Source organism: Perca flavescens, chromosome 12 (assembly GCF_004354835.1).
Source record: "Perca flavescens isolate YP-PL-M2 chromosome 12, PFLA_1.0, whole genome shotgun sequence".
In the NCBI taxonomy this organism is placed as follows: Eukaryota; Metazoa; Chordata; class Actinopteri; order Perciformes; family Percidae; genus Perca; species Perca flavescens.
The window spans coordinates 10,712,713-10,728,661 of record NC_041342.1 but is presented as its reverse complement, the minus strand read 5'-3'; the positions used below and the strand labels follow the sequence as shown (position 1 = coordinate 10,728,661).

General features: G+C 39.7%; 1 protein-coding gene and 1 long non-coding RNA gene across 8 annotated transcripts; one reads left to right on the top strand and one right to left on the bottom strand.

Moving 5' to 3' along the window:
- Positions 1–621: 621 nt before the first annotated feature.
- Positions 622–2,066, top strand: LOC114565783 (uncharacterized). Its single transcript, XR_003693970.1, has 3 exons — positions 622–717; positions 1,504–1,540; positions 1,831–2,066. It is a non-coding gene; the product is annotated as an uncharacterized LOC114565783 (long non-coding RNA).
- Positions 2,067–2,394: 328 nt separating this feature from the next.
- ltb4r2b (leukotriene B4 receptor 2b) lies at positions 2,395–13,024 on the bottom strand. Of its 7 annotated transcripts, none has more exons than XM_028593764.1 (5): positions 12,889–13,024; positions 6,107–6,695; positions 4,821–5,021; positions 4,675–4,715; positions 2,395–3,504 (listed from the first exon to the last, which is right to left on the bottom strand). In XM_028593764.1, exons 1-5 carry the CDS (start codon positions 12,987–12,989, stop codon positions 3,237–3,239), a joined length of 1,200 nt encoding a protein of 399 aa, XP_028449565.1. In that variant the 5' UTR covers positions 12,990–13,024; the 3' UTR covers positions 2,395–3,236. The 7 variants fall into 7 exon arrangements, with proteins under 7 accessions (XP_028449565.1, XP_028449567.1, XP_028449568.1 ...); XM_028593766.1 differs by lacking the exon at positions 12,889–13,024 and adding an exon at positions 10,584–10,618; XM_028593767.1 differs by lacking the exon at positions 12,889–13,024 and adding an exon at positions 10,379–10,407.
- Positions 13,025–15,949: the final 2,925 nt, after the last annotated feature.

Here is a 15,949-nt window from a genome sequence, read left to right as displayed (position 1 = left end):
TTTTGATATTATTAATTTGCTTTGATTTGACCTATATGTTAAGTGCTGGAATCCTTCATTGGCTTGCTTTGTCGAGGACCAGTCAAAAGTTTGGGGCCACTTTTTTTTACTAATCTGATATCATTTTAAAAGGCTAACTGAGAAAACATTGGAGAACCCTTTTGCAATTATGTAAGCACATAATGTAAACTGAAAACTGCTGCCCTGATTAAAAAAAACAATGCAATTGATCTCAGCTGGTATTCTGTCTATAATGGAGTGGAATGGAAATTTCTATGAACCCAAACTTTTGACCAGTAATGTAAACTATACATATGTATGTATGTATGTATGATCTTTTATCACTTATTTCTATAGTTTATTAGTTCAGAATGTTTTCTTATGCACCTTTAGCTGCTGGATGAATGATGTCTGTGTGTTTGTTTATACATTTCAGCTATTCTTATTCGTATCCTTATCTTATAATGATATGCACTGTTCATGCAGTGAACATGCTGCTTGTAATTTATGTTAACATGTGTTTTATAGGTTTTATATTGGCTATTTTTTTTTAACCTATTGCGCAAGACCCGGAAGCTGCCTGTTTTCCGGTTCTGATAAAGAGATAAATTGAGCCTCGGCTTCATTAACAGCCTCTTTTTCTTGTTGCGGTGATGCAGGTCGGACGTGTTGCGGCGTAGGGAGATACAGAACAACGTGCATGGAGCTTCGTTGACGGTATATATTCACATTTTGTATCCCGTTAGTTCATGTCGCAGTTAATGTGTTTATGTATCTGCTTGTGGTTGTTTGTTGCGGTTATTTCCATTTCCGCACAGAATATCTTTGTTAGCATTGTGGCTTAAGTACCGCCAAACCGACCGCATGGTCTGTACGTTACGTGCTAATAATGAGCCAAGTTGGGCCGTTATTAGACGAATTAACTTTAAAGCTCAACTTGATGTCATTTGATTATTTTTTTTTTTTTTTTAAATTAGTATCCTAAATAACTGCAGGTGTTTCAGTTTAATGTTAATAAGTGTAACCAGTTAGGCTAAATAACTAACATATAATGCAATACAGTTAATCCACACCACAACTAGCTACATCTTCAAAGACCTTCAGTTGAATTGACATCTTGAAACTCAACATTACCAGGTTAACTGTTGTATTGGACTGCAGTTTTAGCTAGGCTACGGAGTGTAATTTGTGTTGCAATAATCATGCATTTCCACCTGTTGCAGGGGTATTAATGTGCTAATTTTTTTCTTTTTCCATCTGCATCTCAGAGCAGATGCAGGTCAATTGAAGAAATGCCACATTTGTTTATAATAAAGCCACTTAAAGCTGTAGTTCTACGTTGTACAGTCAAACCTTAATGATGAGTTGCATGTGAGTCCGTGTTTCAGCTGAACCTCATGATTATTCTTTCACTGCACTGATGGGTTTGACAGTACGGCTAGATACTATTGAGGATGTTTAGTGTGTGGAGAGTTGAGTCTAACCTAGTGTTCTACTTTTTAGGATTTTTAAGACCCTGGACTGGTTTTATCGTGATAAGGTCAGTATCTGTCACTTTGGTTGATGCATGAAGGTGCACATTACCACTTACACCCTGGTGCCAGTGTATCAGGACCATGTAGGTTAAATGAAGGCAGCGCTGCAACTAACCTTACCCTCATGAATGTTTGGTTTTTATTCACTTATTGTGGAGGATGTAGTAGGTAATACCTTTGCTTATAAATTAGGTGGATGCAACACAATTTACTATCTGCAGCCTCCAAGTGACCATAAAGTTGAATTAACCTTTCACAATCAACTGTTTAAAACTTTTTTTTCTTGCGTCTACAGGTATTGGAAACACGTGAACCGAATCCACTGCTGGATCACACTAGTTTGGTATTTTGAAGTTGGGTGTTACTTATAGCGGTGTTCAGTTGTAAAGCAGTTTATTAGCTGCCTGAAAATATGGAATCCTTATTTTATTTTTTATAAATATATGCACATGTATAGGGGGCATTTTGTTTTCTTAATCTTGTGACACTGTATGAACTAAAATTGGTAAATAAAGTGACTTTTAAACTGTATGGTGTAATTTATTTGCAGATAAGCCAAGAGTACAGAATATGCTTGGGATATTTCAGTTTGATATTGGATTATAGAAATGAGAAAATATGGCACAGTGAGGTCATATTGACTTTGTCACTGAGTCAACAAGTGACCTTGAGGAAGCTCTAGGTGCTACAGGTGTCTATACAGTATATACATAAAAACAATGGGTAGTTAACTCTATTACAAATGGCTGCCTTGATTTCTTCAATAAAAAGCAGTTTAGAATATATGCTAAAACAATTGAGTCAAGTGTACAAGTTCTTTATTGAACAATAATGAATTGTAAAAACAATTATAGTGCAGTGCTTTAAAAGCAATAAATTGGTGCGAAAATGAATACTAAAGCTGCAATCTATATTTTGCAACAAACAAAATGCAAAAATTTGGTACAGAGCACATTACATGGGCCTGAAATGAACAACTGGACCTACACATTGATGTCAGAGTGAGAGGGCTGCAGGAGGTAAACTGGCATCTCTCAGCTACCAGTCCACTCTTTACAGGGGTTTGAAACGGCCACCCCCGGTTCCCAAGCAGAGTCTTGTGGACCCTGATGGGGCCAAGAGTCTACCATAAGATTTCATCCAAGTTTTAATTATGAACAATAAGAAATAGGTGCAGTTGTGTAGTCAATACACAGCTTTTTACAACATGCTCGGGTGTCTCAATGGATGACAATATAGTAACTTAAAATGTCTCCTTTACGATAAGTTGTTTTTAATGAATACTGTATAACAAAAAAGTGATTGACAGTGTTACCTGTTAAATAATGAACATTCATGTTTGTCTCACAATCTCATTGTTCCTCAAGTAGATGCAGTACTGTATGTTACCAGTAATAGTGTTTCTTATTTAAAGTTTAGGCTCTGTAACTGCCACAAAATATAAAAAAAAAAAAAAAGTGTTTGCAGTTTTGATATTCAGCGTGGGTAAAAATTTAATTTCATGTCTTTGCACTGCAGACTTCCAGTCAGACTTGTTCCTTTCAATACTATTTACAAAACAAAATACTTCTCAGTCAGCTCTTAGCTCATGCTTTGATTTTGTAAAATGTTGCTTTACCCCAAATCTACACGCTCCACGTGTATTTTTTTAAAACAAAATTTCACTTTCATAGAGAGCTAATTTGTATACACAAGGTTTATTCAACTCTTGTCTTCCATTTTTGCTGAAACAAGAGGAAGTCCTGTGCCATTTGAGGAGTCAGCGATACTAAGTCCCTCAGTGTCTTTACTCTTTTTGGTTCGTGTTTGGTCCAGTGACGTGCCCTCAAAGAGCCGAGCCATGAAGGTGAAGCCGTTCTGCCTGATGTATGACTTTCCAGCAAAGGTGTAGAGGATGGGATTGGCACAGCTGCTGATGAAGGCGAAAGCTGAAGTCACTGCACGGCTTTTCGAGGAGATCTTGTCCAATCTGCAGATAAACAGAACGTGTTAGACCACACAACTACAGCTGAGGCTTATTAAGGGAAAATGACGTTTGGGAGAATCCTTGAGAGCTTTATTTAAAGAGCTCCTATTTTTTCAGCATATTTGTACTCTTAGGTCTACTAGAAAAAGTTTACATGCTTTGATGTTCAAAAAACATGTTATGTTTCTCATACTGCCCATTGCTGCAGCCCCTCTGTTTGAAACACTGTCTGAGCTCTTGGCCAGCCTTCCCGAAAAAAGCTCAGTCTGCTCTGATTGGTCAGCTGGCCAACTCTGTTGTGATTTGTCAACCCAAATTTAAACAAGCCACTGGGCAGGGTGTGCTTGCTCAGAGGCTGTTTTATGCTGCTGCGTCGAATCGACGCCGTACCCCCGCAGACCCCTGTGTGTCGCCACGAACCCCCCTCCGAGCCCTCCGCCGTAGTTTGAAGAGTACCTTGAAAATTTTTTTACTTTGCATTCGCTTGCTAACATAACATAAACTGGCTGCCAAGACACCTCGCAAATAGCCTCAGACTTATCACCCCCCTAGCGTTGTGGCGGTGAAATGCACCGCGATGCAAAGCAACCCCGACGCAGAACTCCAAACTACACATGCTATTCTTGTCATTAGCATCAAGGTGTGGCGGCGCGGTTCCACTCATGTTTAGTACATGTTAACTCAAAGATTAGTACAAAAAATATCAACGTTGGAGGCCATTAATCGGCGCGCAAAGTCCTTTGAGGACAACATGAGGGCTAATTGAGGAATTTTAAACAGGAATGTGGGCGAGGCGTTTCAGGCAGTTGAGAAAAGTGCTGTCTGTGAGAAAGCTCCATTTGTATTTGTAGTGAAATGTGTTTTTTGAAATTTACACATCTATTACATAGACAAAAACTATATAACACACAAAAAGACGGGAAAAATAAAAAAAAAAAGCATAATAGGGACTCTTTAAACATCTTACTCTCAAACTAACTAATATGATATAGTATTAGTATATTAATGGATGGATTACTGAATGGGCCCCACAGGGCACAAGTCACCTGGTGTTGTAGTGTTATTGCTTATATGCAACTCTAGTAAATTTAAAATCACCAAATTAAATAAAACAAATAAAAATCACTTTGTTTAAGAGAGTGGGTGAATGTGAGTGAGTCTTTTGGTACTCACATTTTTCTTGCTTCGCCCTCGGGGTACCACTGAGCTACCACCTTGGACAGACCAAAACATACTCGGTGTTCATTCAAAAGATCAGATCATACATTAGAAACGTATTTCATGTAATTAGTACATACAGTGAACACGCCCTCACACACCTGTATTATGTTGATCACATGGTACGGCAGCCAGAAAACGCCGAACATCACCACAATAGCCAGGATGAGATTCTCGCTGCGGACCTTTCGGCTGAACTGGGTCTTCCTCAAGCGTCTCAGGATGAGGACGTAGCAGGTTATGATGACTGTGTAAGGAAGAATGAATCCCACCACCGTCTCCAGGGTATAATGAAACCTCACCTGCACATAGGAGGATACAAAGACATAGACTTACATCAATACGTGTATGATTTTTACATGGTATCTATCTGATGGCACAAGTTCGTGGAGATATGAGTCAATCCTTTTTCATTGTTTCAGGGTTGGATTTAGGATACCACTGCTAGGAAACACCAATACGATACATTTGTTGTTCGTTTTGTTGTTTATTTATGTTTATTAATCAATTCCAGCTCTAACTAAGCCCCACTGTACACTACCTGCTCAGCAGCCAACAGCAGACAGAGGCAGTTAACTTGCTATTCTGGATCAACGACATTTCATTTACCAAATCGTTCTGACGCCAACGGAAGTTCCGAAAGATCACTTTCCGCTTTCTTTGTGTTAACCTTCCAACACTGGTCACCTCGAGAAACCGCAGCCAGTACTTCTGAGCTAGTAAGCTAATGTTACGTTATGTGAAAATGGCAAGTTGTGAAGAAAATTTGGATGGTGCAACAAGGCAGGCCTGCTTGGTTCGGGAATAATTGCAAGGATTTACAGAATATGTTTACGGCATTTACTCTCGAACTAGGACATTTTTGGGAACGATTGGTGGGATTGCTGTGGACCTAGTCCATTCATAGATACACTGGTAAGAGCAAATGAGGTTTAACCACGTATCCAGCTAATATAAGTAGCGCATGCTACTGTATTGTGCCACATACAACAGTTAACTTCAGTTAATGTTGTATGTGGCGTTTTCTTTCGCAGAGTGCAAATGTTTCACCCCAGAGAGTGATTTTTCACCTATCCTAGAATGCATATGTGGTGTAACCAGATCTTACTCCACAGCGCTGTGGAGATAGAGCTGGCAATGCGAGACTAGCAACTAGCTGGTGAACATAGTGGAGCATTTAGCAGCTTAACAGACAAATATTTCCTTTAGGAGTTGGTGGAGACCAAAACAGAGCTAAAAGAGAGTGAATATTAGACTTATTTACCAGGTGGCCAAGCTCATCACTCAAATGGGCTTTTGACTAAACGCTAAATAAATGAGTCAAGAAAATATTAGATTAACAGCAGATAATGAAAATAATTGTCAGTTACAACCCGGGTGTACTTACGTGTTGAGGCAGTGTGTGATTGGGTGTACACACATTTTTTGTTGTATTCCGTTCATTGCTTACAATGTCCTCTCTCACTCCTCGAAACACCAGTGAGGGGATAGAAATGACCATCACCAACGCCCATGTGCCTACGATCACTCTCTTCACAATCTTCCTGCTGACTTTGGAGGACACTCTCCTGGGCAACACCACGACCACCATCCGGTGCACGCTCATCAGCGTGATCATGAAGATTGAGGCGTACATGTTGGTGTTGCACAGGTAGAACAGGGCTTTACACATGGCTTCACCGAAGACCCACGTCTGTTTGGCCAGGTAGACGATGAAGAAGATGGTTAAGGCCATGAGGAAGCCGTCTGCACACGCCAGGTTGAGGATGAGGAGGGTGGTGACCGAGCGCTGTTTGATGCGTGCCAGGATGCTCCAGATGATGAAGAGGTTGCCGGGGACGCCCACAAGGAAGACCAAGCTGAGGATCAGAGCACCCAGGACTGTGGGGCTGTCATGGCTCACAGCGCTGTCATCGTCGTGTTTTTGGCAGTGTTCTGTGCAATTGGATTTAAGCATGCTAGAAGGAGGTTTGAGCCTAAGGATGAGAGAGAAATAATAAATAATAATAATAATAATAATAAATATTTCATGCATCATTAAAGTAAAATGAAAAATGGGTATTTCATATTGAACAGAGTTGGGTGCAATGATTGACATTTGTATTTATGTTTGTTTGGATCTATGATAGAGTATGGTATTTATTGTATTTTAAACTTGTATTTGTTGTATTAGGGATGCACAGATACCATGGTTCTGTATGAAGGTAAATATGGTGCAAAACGTGAGAGCTTGTAGAATACAATGTGAGAACTTGCAGAACAAAAAATTTGAACTTGTATGTTAAAATTTGCACTTGTAAAATTAAATTTTGCACTTGTAAAAAATATTCACACGTGATCTGAATTTGAAGTCACAAAAAGAAAAAAAAACAGGAGAGCTTGTAAAAAAAATCTGAACTTGTAAATTGAAATTTGCACTTGTAGAAACAATATTCACAAATGTGTAGATTGATATTTGCATGAACACAATGACAGCTGCAAACTTGTAATGCAACATTTACTTGTGTACTTTTTTTTTTACTCAGGTTCATTTTCCATCACAACCACAATTCAGTGATTACAACCTCTCGATGCGTTCTCTCGCATCACAAAGTGGCGAATCTGCGCATCGACTTTTGCAACACTTGTTTATGATACATTTGGTGCAAAACTAATTTGTACCTGTGGACTTAGGCTGTGGAGCTCTGAGCCAACAGAACAGGGAAAGCAGGGTTTCTATCGCCAGATGAGGGACAACTCTGTCCGGCTTATTTAGCTATGTAGCATGGAAGCCTGGTGGAATAGCAAGCTAGCGTTAGCTAACTAACCAACCAGCCTGCTTCTAATACCTTTTAATTATCTTAACACTTTTTAACAGTCAAACTGAAACACTGGCGGTGAGCTCCAGGTCCTGCAGCCGCAGACGGACCATCATCAGTGGGGATCGGCCGGCGTAGCAACATTGCTGTTATTGCCAGAAAGCTTCGCTGCCGACCTGGACCTGCAGTCGGAGCTCCAGCGGGACACGGAGAGCCCCGCACCCGGTAGCAGCGGCACATCCCCCGGCCATGACCACAGCTTGCTTTGCTGATGTTGTGCCCACATTTTGCATCACTGCCAATCATTGCACCCGCTTGGGCAGCAACAATAGCTTCTGCAGAATTACATCCACCTCGCGGGCAGCAGCAATCATCAAATTTTTCTTCAAGTGCAAATTTCAATTTACAAGTTGAGATTTTTTTACAAGCTCTCGTGTTTTTTTTCTTTTTGTGACTTCAAATTCAGATCACATGTGTGAATATTTTTTACAAGTGCAAATTTTAATTTTACAAGTGCAAATTTTAATTTTACAAGTGCAAATTTTAATTTTACAAGTGCAAATTTTAACATACAAGTTCAAATTTTTTGTTATGCAAGTTCTCACATTGTATTCTACAAGCTCTCATGTTTTGCACCATACAATAACCGATATTTACCAATGTTGATATGATCTGTATAAAAGAAGTTTCTATGATAATCATAATCATCTTTCTTTATTTGCAAAACATTTGGAAAAGCCCATGAATTATAGATTTACCACATTGTTTGATCACAAACTCCTCTTGGCCATAAAAAAAACACGCACACACACCAGCGCCTCCCTGACACACAACGGCAGCTACACGGAAATAATCATCACAATAAACATCGGACCAGTGTTGCTCATTGGACCGATGCTGATACAAAAACTGACAAGCATTGGACAGATGACGATATGATTGCATGTATGATATACAGTATTGTGCATCCATAACTTGTATATATTGCATTAGTAGTATTATAGTTACTGTCTACTTGCACAGCAAGTAGCTAAATCAGTTACAATTCATCTCTTCTCTTTGTATGAGAGTCATGTTTTTTTGCCTATGGTCCCTGACATATAAATATAATAAGCACATGTTCCCTAATATCCAAAGTCAGAGAAACTGACTACAAGTGGCTACATTTCCCATGACTTCTTAATATCTCCATTTTATGATATACTATCTCACAATGATGATTCATCATCTTTTCTCTCCTGATGGCTTAAAAAAAAAGTTTAGGACTGAAACCCGATGCCAGACATCTCTTTTGAGAGCTTCCTGGAAATATTTATCACGGTCCTCTACCTGCTTCAATAACCTTTTCATCTGTACGATGTGGACTGCCATCCACGAGTCTTCTCCAAGATTTAGGAACATTTATTTGGAAAGAAATAGGGTGATAGAAGTTACATTAACAAAAAATACTCCTCTGGTAATGTGGTCCTTCACTACTTATCTAAGACGAAGATGGTATGATGGTCTGGAGTGGATTAAATAGTGTGCCAGTTACCAGGGCTGGACTGGGACAAAAAAATCTACCCTGGCATTTTTGGCCCAGGCGGCCCACACCCACCGTGATTGGTCAGACACATTCCCTGCAGACAGTCCTCTTAAAATATGCGTGCATTCTATGATATGAGTTGCCTAGTGTTCAGCGTTCATGTGATAGTTTTGGATCCTTCAAGAGGGGTGTCAAGATTTATCTGTTGATATTACACTTAAATAATTAATTGATTCTTAGAATTAAAGATTTGTATATTTATGGTATTTTTATATATATTTTTATTATTGATATTTGATATTGTATTGTCATTATTGTTATTATTACTATTTTGCTTAATATTGGCTTAGCAACTTTAAATTTAATTTTAACTATTGTAAGATTCATATTTTGTCGCTTTGGACAAAAGTGTCTGCTAAATACAATAACCATAACCATAACCCTTCTCAAAAGCTACAATAAAGCTGAGAGTAGTATATGCCCTGGAAAAGAGCACCAATACAAGAGAAGCTAATTAAGCTATTCAAGGAACACTGATGCTTGTATCACCACACAGACTTTTCAGCTACCCAACAGGCTAACCGCTAGCATTTTCAATGTAAGCTTATACAGTTAGGTTACCTGACAGCCACTAACTTTAATGTTACAAACTGCTTGTTGTCGTTATGACGTGGCAAACACACACACACACACACACACACACACACACACACACACACACACACACACCCTTCCTGAGAGTCCCTGTTAATTTGACTACTCCTTACCACATCGTCCTCTAGCCTACTATCTTTAAAATGCCCGGTATGCCAGATGGCCAGTCCAGCCCTGCCAGTTACTGAATATAAACATTACAAAACATTGTGCACCAAAGGTAAGCTTTTTCCAGATCTAGAGGATGGCATGCACACTGACGCAGCCTCTAAAATATTCACATAAGACTCTGTAGCCAACAGTGTAGCTCAACGTCAGACGCAGCATGCTAAAACATGCCAAACATTAGCACAACTGCGTCAATGAAGAGCACTATTTTGACACAGTCTTTGATTCACTACGATTTGTTTCTTCTCCTCTCTTCTTCTTCTTTCTTACTCACTGTCCTTGTTGTAATGGAAACCAGTAACATGAAGTGCAGAGGTCACAGCATGTTGACACACAGTTAAACATGGGGTATCCAACAACCCCTGACTATTATTAGGGCCCGAGCACCGACAGCGGGAAGGCCCTATTGAAACTGAAAGAATTATTGTTTCTATTTTATTCTTTCTTTCTTTCTATTCTTTTTCCCGTCAAATGAATTGGCTTTTTGAGGGGCTTAACATATTCAAAAACTCACCACATTTGGCAGTCGCATCAAGTCTGGTGAAAATTTACGTATTTTAAGGGTTTCGGAAATATGCGCACAGAAATGGCTCGCTAGCGCCCCCTACAAAGTTAAAAAAATTGAGCCCCTGCAGTGCGTTTAACGTAGACTCACGAAACTTGGTGTATGTATATATGTAACATGTCTAGACGTACAAAAAACTTCATTAGAGCCATACCCTAAACCCAACAGGAAGTCTGCCATTTTCCACATGTCGTACTTTAACGAACTCCTCCTAGAGATTTCATCCGATCAACTTCAAACTCGGTCTGTGCCATCTTACGACGTTAAAGATGAAAAGTTGTTAAAAGAAAAACTTTTCGTCATAGGGCATTGCCGTGGCGGGGCGGCCATTTTGTGCGTTTCGCCGCCGAAAACCCAACCCTGAGGACAAATAAAGGCCAATATTTACTTAAAGTCATAGCGCCCCCTAGTAACAACAGGAAGTAGGCCTAAAAGCAAGGTGCTATACTTTAACGAACTCCTTCTTCAAACTTGGTCTGTATCATCTCAACACCTAAACGATGAAAAGTTATTAAAAGAAAAACTTTTCGTCAGAAGGTGTGGGCGTGGCGGCCATTTTGAGTGTTTAGCGATGAACAAAGAAGTTGTTGTAACTTGAGTTTACGTTGTCGTATCTGCCCAAAATTTCTCACAATTGACAAGGGTCCAGGCCTGAGGACACCTACAGGCCAAAATTGACTTTTGGTCATAGCGCCCCCCGCTGGCACCAGGAAATCTGCCTTATATCACAAACATCATCCAATTTACATGAAACTCAGAATGTGTGGTCTACATGTGATACTGAGCCGCCCCCTATAATATGGCCACGCCCACTTACTCAGGCCACGCACCCTTTTATAACTAATGACCCGTTTGATGTAGACCCTTGTGTCACATATCATTGAACTCAGCAGAGAGTTCCTTTTTAATTGGTGATGGGTTGACCCGCCCCCTATGTTTTAGCCACGCCCCCTTTTTCAGCTAATGAACCATATGATGCAGAGTCTTGTGTGAGGTATCGTTGAACTCGGCAGGGAGTTCCCTTGTCATTTGTAATGATTTGCGGCGTCTGAGTGCCGCGCAAATGCACGGTCTCAAGGAGCGGCGTCCGCCGGTAACCCCAACGCGCGCAGAGGTACGAGGGCCTGTCCATCGATAATAATAATTATTATTATTATTATTTAAGATACATTTTGGCCTTTTATGTTCTTTAACAGGCAGGATAGCTTGAAAACAGGAAAGAGGAGATAACGGGGGTCCGCAGGTTGGATTCAAAGCCGGACCACAGCCAAGGGCTCTGTCTACATGGGGCGCATACTGGGTGAGCTAGAGGTCAACCCAAACCCTGACTATTATTTTTTTTTTTTATGATTATTTTCTGGGAATTTTTTGGCCTTTATTGACAGGATAGCTTATCACAGGATAGGGGAGAATGACATGCAGCAAAGGGCTGCAGGTCAGAATCAAACCTGTGGTCGCTGCAGTAAGGACTGAACTTTGGTACAAGAGGTCGCACATTCAACCAGGTGAACTACCCAGGCTCCCCGGAACCCTGATTTTTATTAAAGACTAATATTCCTAATAGAAAAATGAAACGAGTGATGTGGAGAGAGAAAAGATCTGATCTCCGCACAAAAAAAAAACATTTCCCTTTTGTGAGAACAAGCCCTTATTTATTTGATTCATTTATTCATTAAGTGCTCATTTCCTTGCTGTCGTCCGGCTAAAGTAAACTGTTTATTTTCGAGAGTGAACGAGTAAACAAAGTGAAACTAAGCCACTCTCTACGATCACTAGAAGAAAAATGCCACAGGAATCCGCGCCCGAGCAACAAACTTTCAGGTGAAAGCATTGTTTTTCAGGAAAGACAGCTTTTTTTTTTTCTTTCTTTCTTTTTTTGTCATATAGCTGTTCCAACCCACCAACGACCATGCCAATTCAGGTCAAAACACAAGCATCTGCAAATTATGAACTTACGTTGTAATGGATATACAACATAACTGAACTGTTGTAATGGAATTACTGGACACAAATCTGACGTAATTTATGTGCAAATCACAAAGTAAGGAAAGGACTGTAAAAGTCTATTTGAGAAAATCAGACAAATTGGGACAATAATAGGTGCCTTTGATTTACAAAAATATGATCTTTCACAATTCAAGCAACCTATTTGGGTTCAAAAACAAATAAAAACATGAGAAACTTTTAAAAGAACCTGAAAATCCCCCACAACACTGCAAATGACTTGTCCCTACCAGAAACTCTGTTGGCCAATAAAGAAATAGTGACGGATTATCTTGCAGTCCAAAATAAAAATGAGTCATAGGTTTGTAATAAATCTGCTATGTGTAAATAATCAAGTCAAGAAAAAGTAAATTATTATTATTATAGGACGGAAACAGAAAGAATGGGAAAGAGGCAGATGTTTACGAGGTGAGTCCTAAATTAAGTTTTCCAGTGAAGGTTCAAAAGTAACTGACCTTTCAAGGACTTGATGTCTCTGTTGGATGAGTGTTGGATTGCTCTCCTCTCGGCCCGACAGTGTTTCCTTTGTGTGACGGTCTCTGTTAGTTCTGTCCATAATAAAGTGAATCACATCCTGGCCCACAGGCTGCAACATGCCTTGTTTAGAGAAAAAAAGAGAGGCAGAGAGGAGTGTCCTTCCTGAACGTTTTCTCTCCCTCCCTCTATCTTCAGTGACGTACAGTCATCTCCATGTATGATTATATATTCATGTGCATGGATCTCAAGTATCTATGCTAAAACATTTGTGTCCATTAAGACCTTTTTCATATAAAAAAAACATTGTTTATAAACATAAGAATTGCATTCTTTCTAAAAGCATGTCGAAGTGTCACTTATCCTTTCCTTTTCATTCTCTGTGAGTCAAATGATGTATAATCTTAAGAATTGGTGATTCAAATGCTTGCACAAGCTCCACGTGTCACGGGTGCTGCTCACACAAGCACAAACACGCACACGCACAACCCACACACACACCCACACACACACACACACACACACACACACACAACCCACACACACTCCCACACACACTAACTCACTCACTCAGTAGTTCATACAGGTTTCTCAGGAATGGTAGTTGCCGGGGAAATTGTAATTGGAGAAATAAGATGGAACCCAACGCCCTTGTTCAGTTTGTTCAGCGACGTCATGGCTGACACATTCATCTGTCAGCATCTGTCTTACAGAGAAGCTGATAAGCCAGAATCGCCTAAGTGCTCCATCACTACCACTTTGAAATCCTGATTTAAAAGCTGTGTTTCAATGGATGAAAGTATATGGTAAATGGACGGCATTCACACAGCGCTTTTTCTAGTCTTAGCAACCACTCAAAACACTTTACACAAGCCAGCACTCACCAACACACACACACACACACACACACACACACACACACACACACACACACACACACACACACACACACACACACACACACACACACACACACACACACACACACACACACACACACACTGGTGGCAGAAGCTGCAAGGTGCCAACTGCTCATCATCAGGAGAGGAAGAATTAACATTCACACGTACACTCACACACTGTCATCAGGACACTTAAGGACACTGTCGCTTGCTCTTGGGAGGAATTGTTGGGTCTTTGTAAATTACAAAGGGTGGTCTAGACCTACTCTATCTGTAAAGTGTCCTGAGATAACTTACTGTATTTATTTTACACTAGCAGTAAAATTCAATTGAATTGACACTCGTCACATATGAACATGCCTTCCAGATTACATTAAAATATTTACACATTTTTAATTAGGAATCAGAAACACATGTAAGGCTTTTGGTTTCACATAGCCAGTTCATCTTACAGTTTTTTCCGATTGCTAAACAACAGTGGGCACAACTGGAGTCACATGTGCAAAACTCAAACTACAGTCTGCACTACCAACAGTCACCTGAGCTAAACAGTTCACATCACCTGCAAAACAGGCTCAGTGCAGCCAAACAGTATGCACAAGCCTCACTGAGATAAGACACACTGTCACTCAGAACACACTGAGGGTAAAAACACTAGCATCAAACACCAATACAGAAATTACACTTTTTCATCTTTACAGTTTGAACAATTTGAGTGACTTGACTAATCCTGCCTCTCTCCAGCATCATGTGGCAAGTTTTCTTCATCACATTGGATGTCTGCATCATCTCTAAATACTAATGAATGTGGTGTTTCTATTGCTTTCACCGCCATTACTTTCTGAAAAACAGTAAGAACACAGTTTTACTATTGTAAAGATATAGTGTTTTTCACTTTTTTTTATAGCTGTGTACATAACCTCAGACATCTTACCTGGACATATTGGTATCTTTGCTCTTTTACCTGTTTCTCTCAAACGGTACAGTGTATAATTGTTTCATTCTTATTTGGTGTTTGTATACAAAAAAAGGCTTTCTGAGCTTTCTCTGTATAAATACCATATATGTTCACTAACTAGTCTAAAATAAGACACCTGCTTAGGTTTTCAGCTAAAATTGCAATCAGCAGTGTTTGATAGGCACCAGACTGAAATCTATTCTGTTTTGAATGTGTGGTTAACAGTTTTGACAGCAGTGTGTTAGCATTTGAACAAAGTGCTGTAAATCTACAGTGTTGTGCACGTTGTGGTTAAAGTCATGGGATAAGTGTGTAGAGTTTTGAAAACTGTGTTCAAGCAATGAGAAACGAACTAGAGTTTGGTCCACATGAACTGCTGCTGTGCAGACTGTAGTTAGAGTTTTGCATATGTGACTCCAGTTGTGTCGTTTAGCAATAAAAAAAAACTGTAACTCGGAGTTACTATGGCAACATGATCTGTGAACCTAACCTGCTCGCTAGCAGGTTTTCTTCAACTAACCCTGAGTTTCTTTTCGCTTATTACCCAATGTGTTATAGTTATCTACCTCCCCATGTGTAAAAAAATCAAACAACATTATGCCTTTCATTTTATGATTCAAATGCAAGTTCAAATGCAGTACAGTAGTTAATATTTGTCATATTGTTCTTCATGTTGTTGAAACAAGTAAAATCATCCACCTCACCCACCCTTAACTGATGTTCTAGCAGTTGAATTTCAAATTCTAATTCGGTTCGGTTTTAACTACAACCTTATGTGGTCCTGTAATGGGAAACATTACATTTAAGCCTAATTCCTTATATTTCTATGTTTTATTTGTACTTTAATTCTCTCACAAATGCTGAAAGAGTTTGTCTCATTTCCCACATGCAGATTTTGATTCTAACTTTGTGAAACATCCAGTCTGGAACATAATGTGAGCACTGTTAGCCTGAACCGATAAAGGTAAAAGGTCACCCTAAAACTATCTCTAGTTTTCCCATGCCAGTTAAGATGTAACTGGGGGGGTGAAAGTCGTAGAGGGAGGAGGAGGTGAGATGGCTCCGAGATGTCTGAAAACCTCTACCCCTGCTGCAAAGGAAACTTCCACTACAATTTCATTGTAAGTCATGAGCCAATGCTGAACAAAATCTTAAAGAGCCAAATTGGGCTGTAGAAGTGGA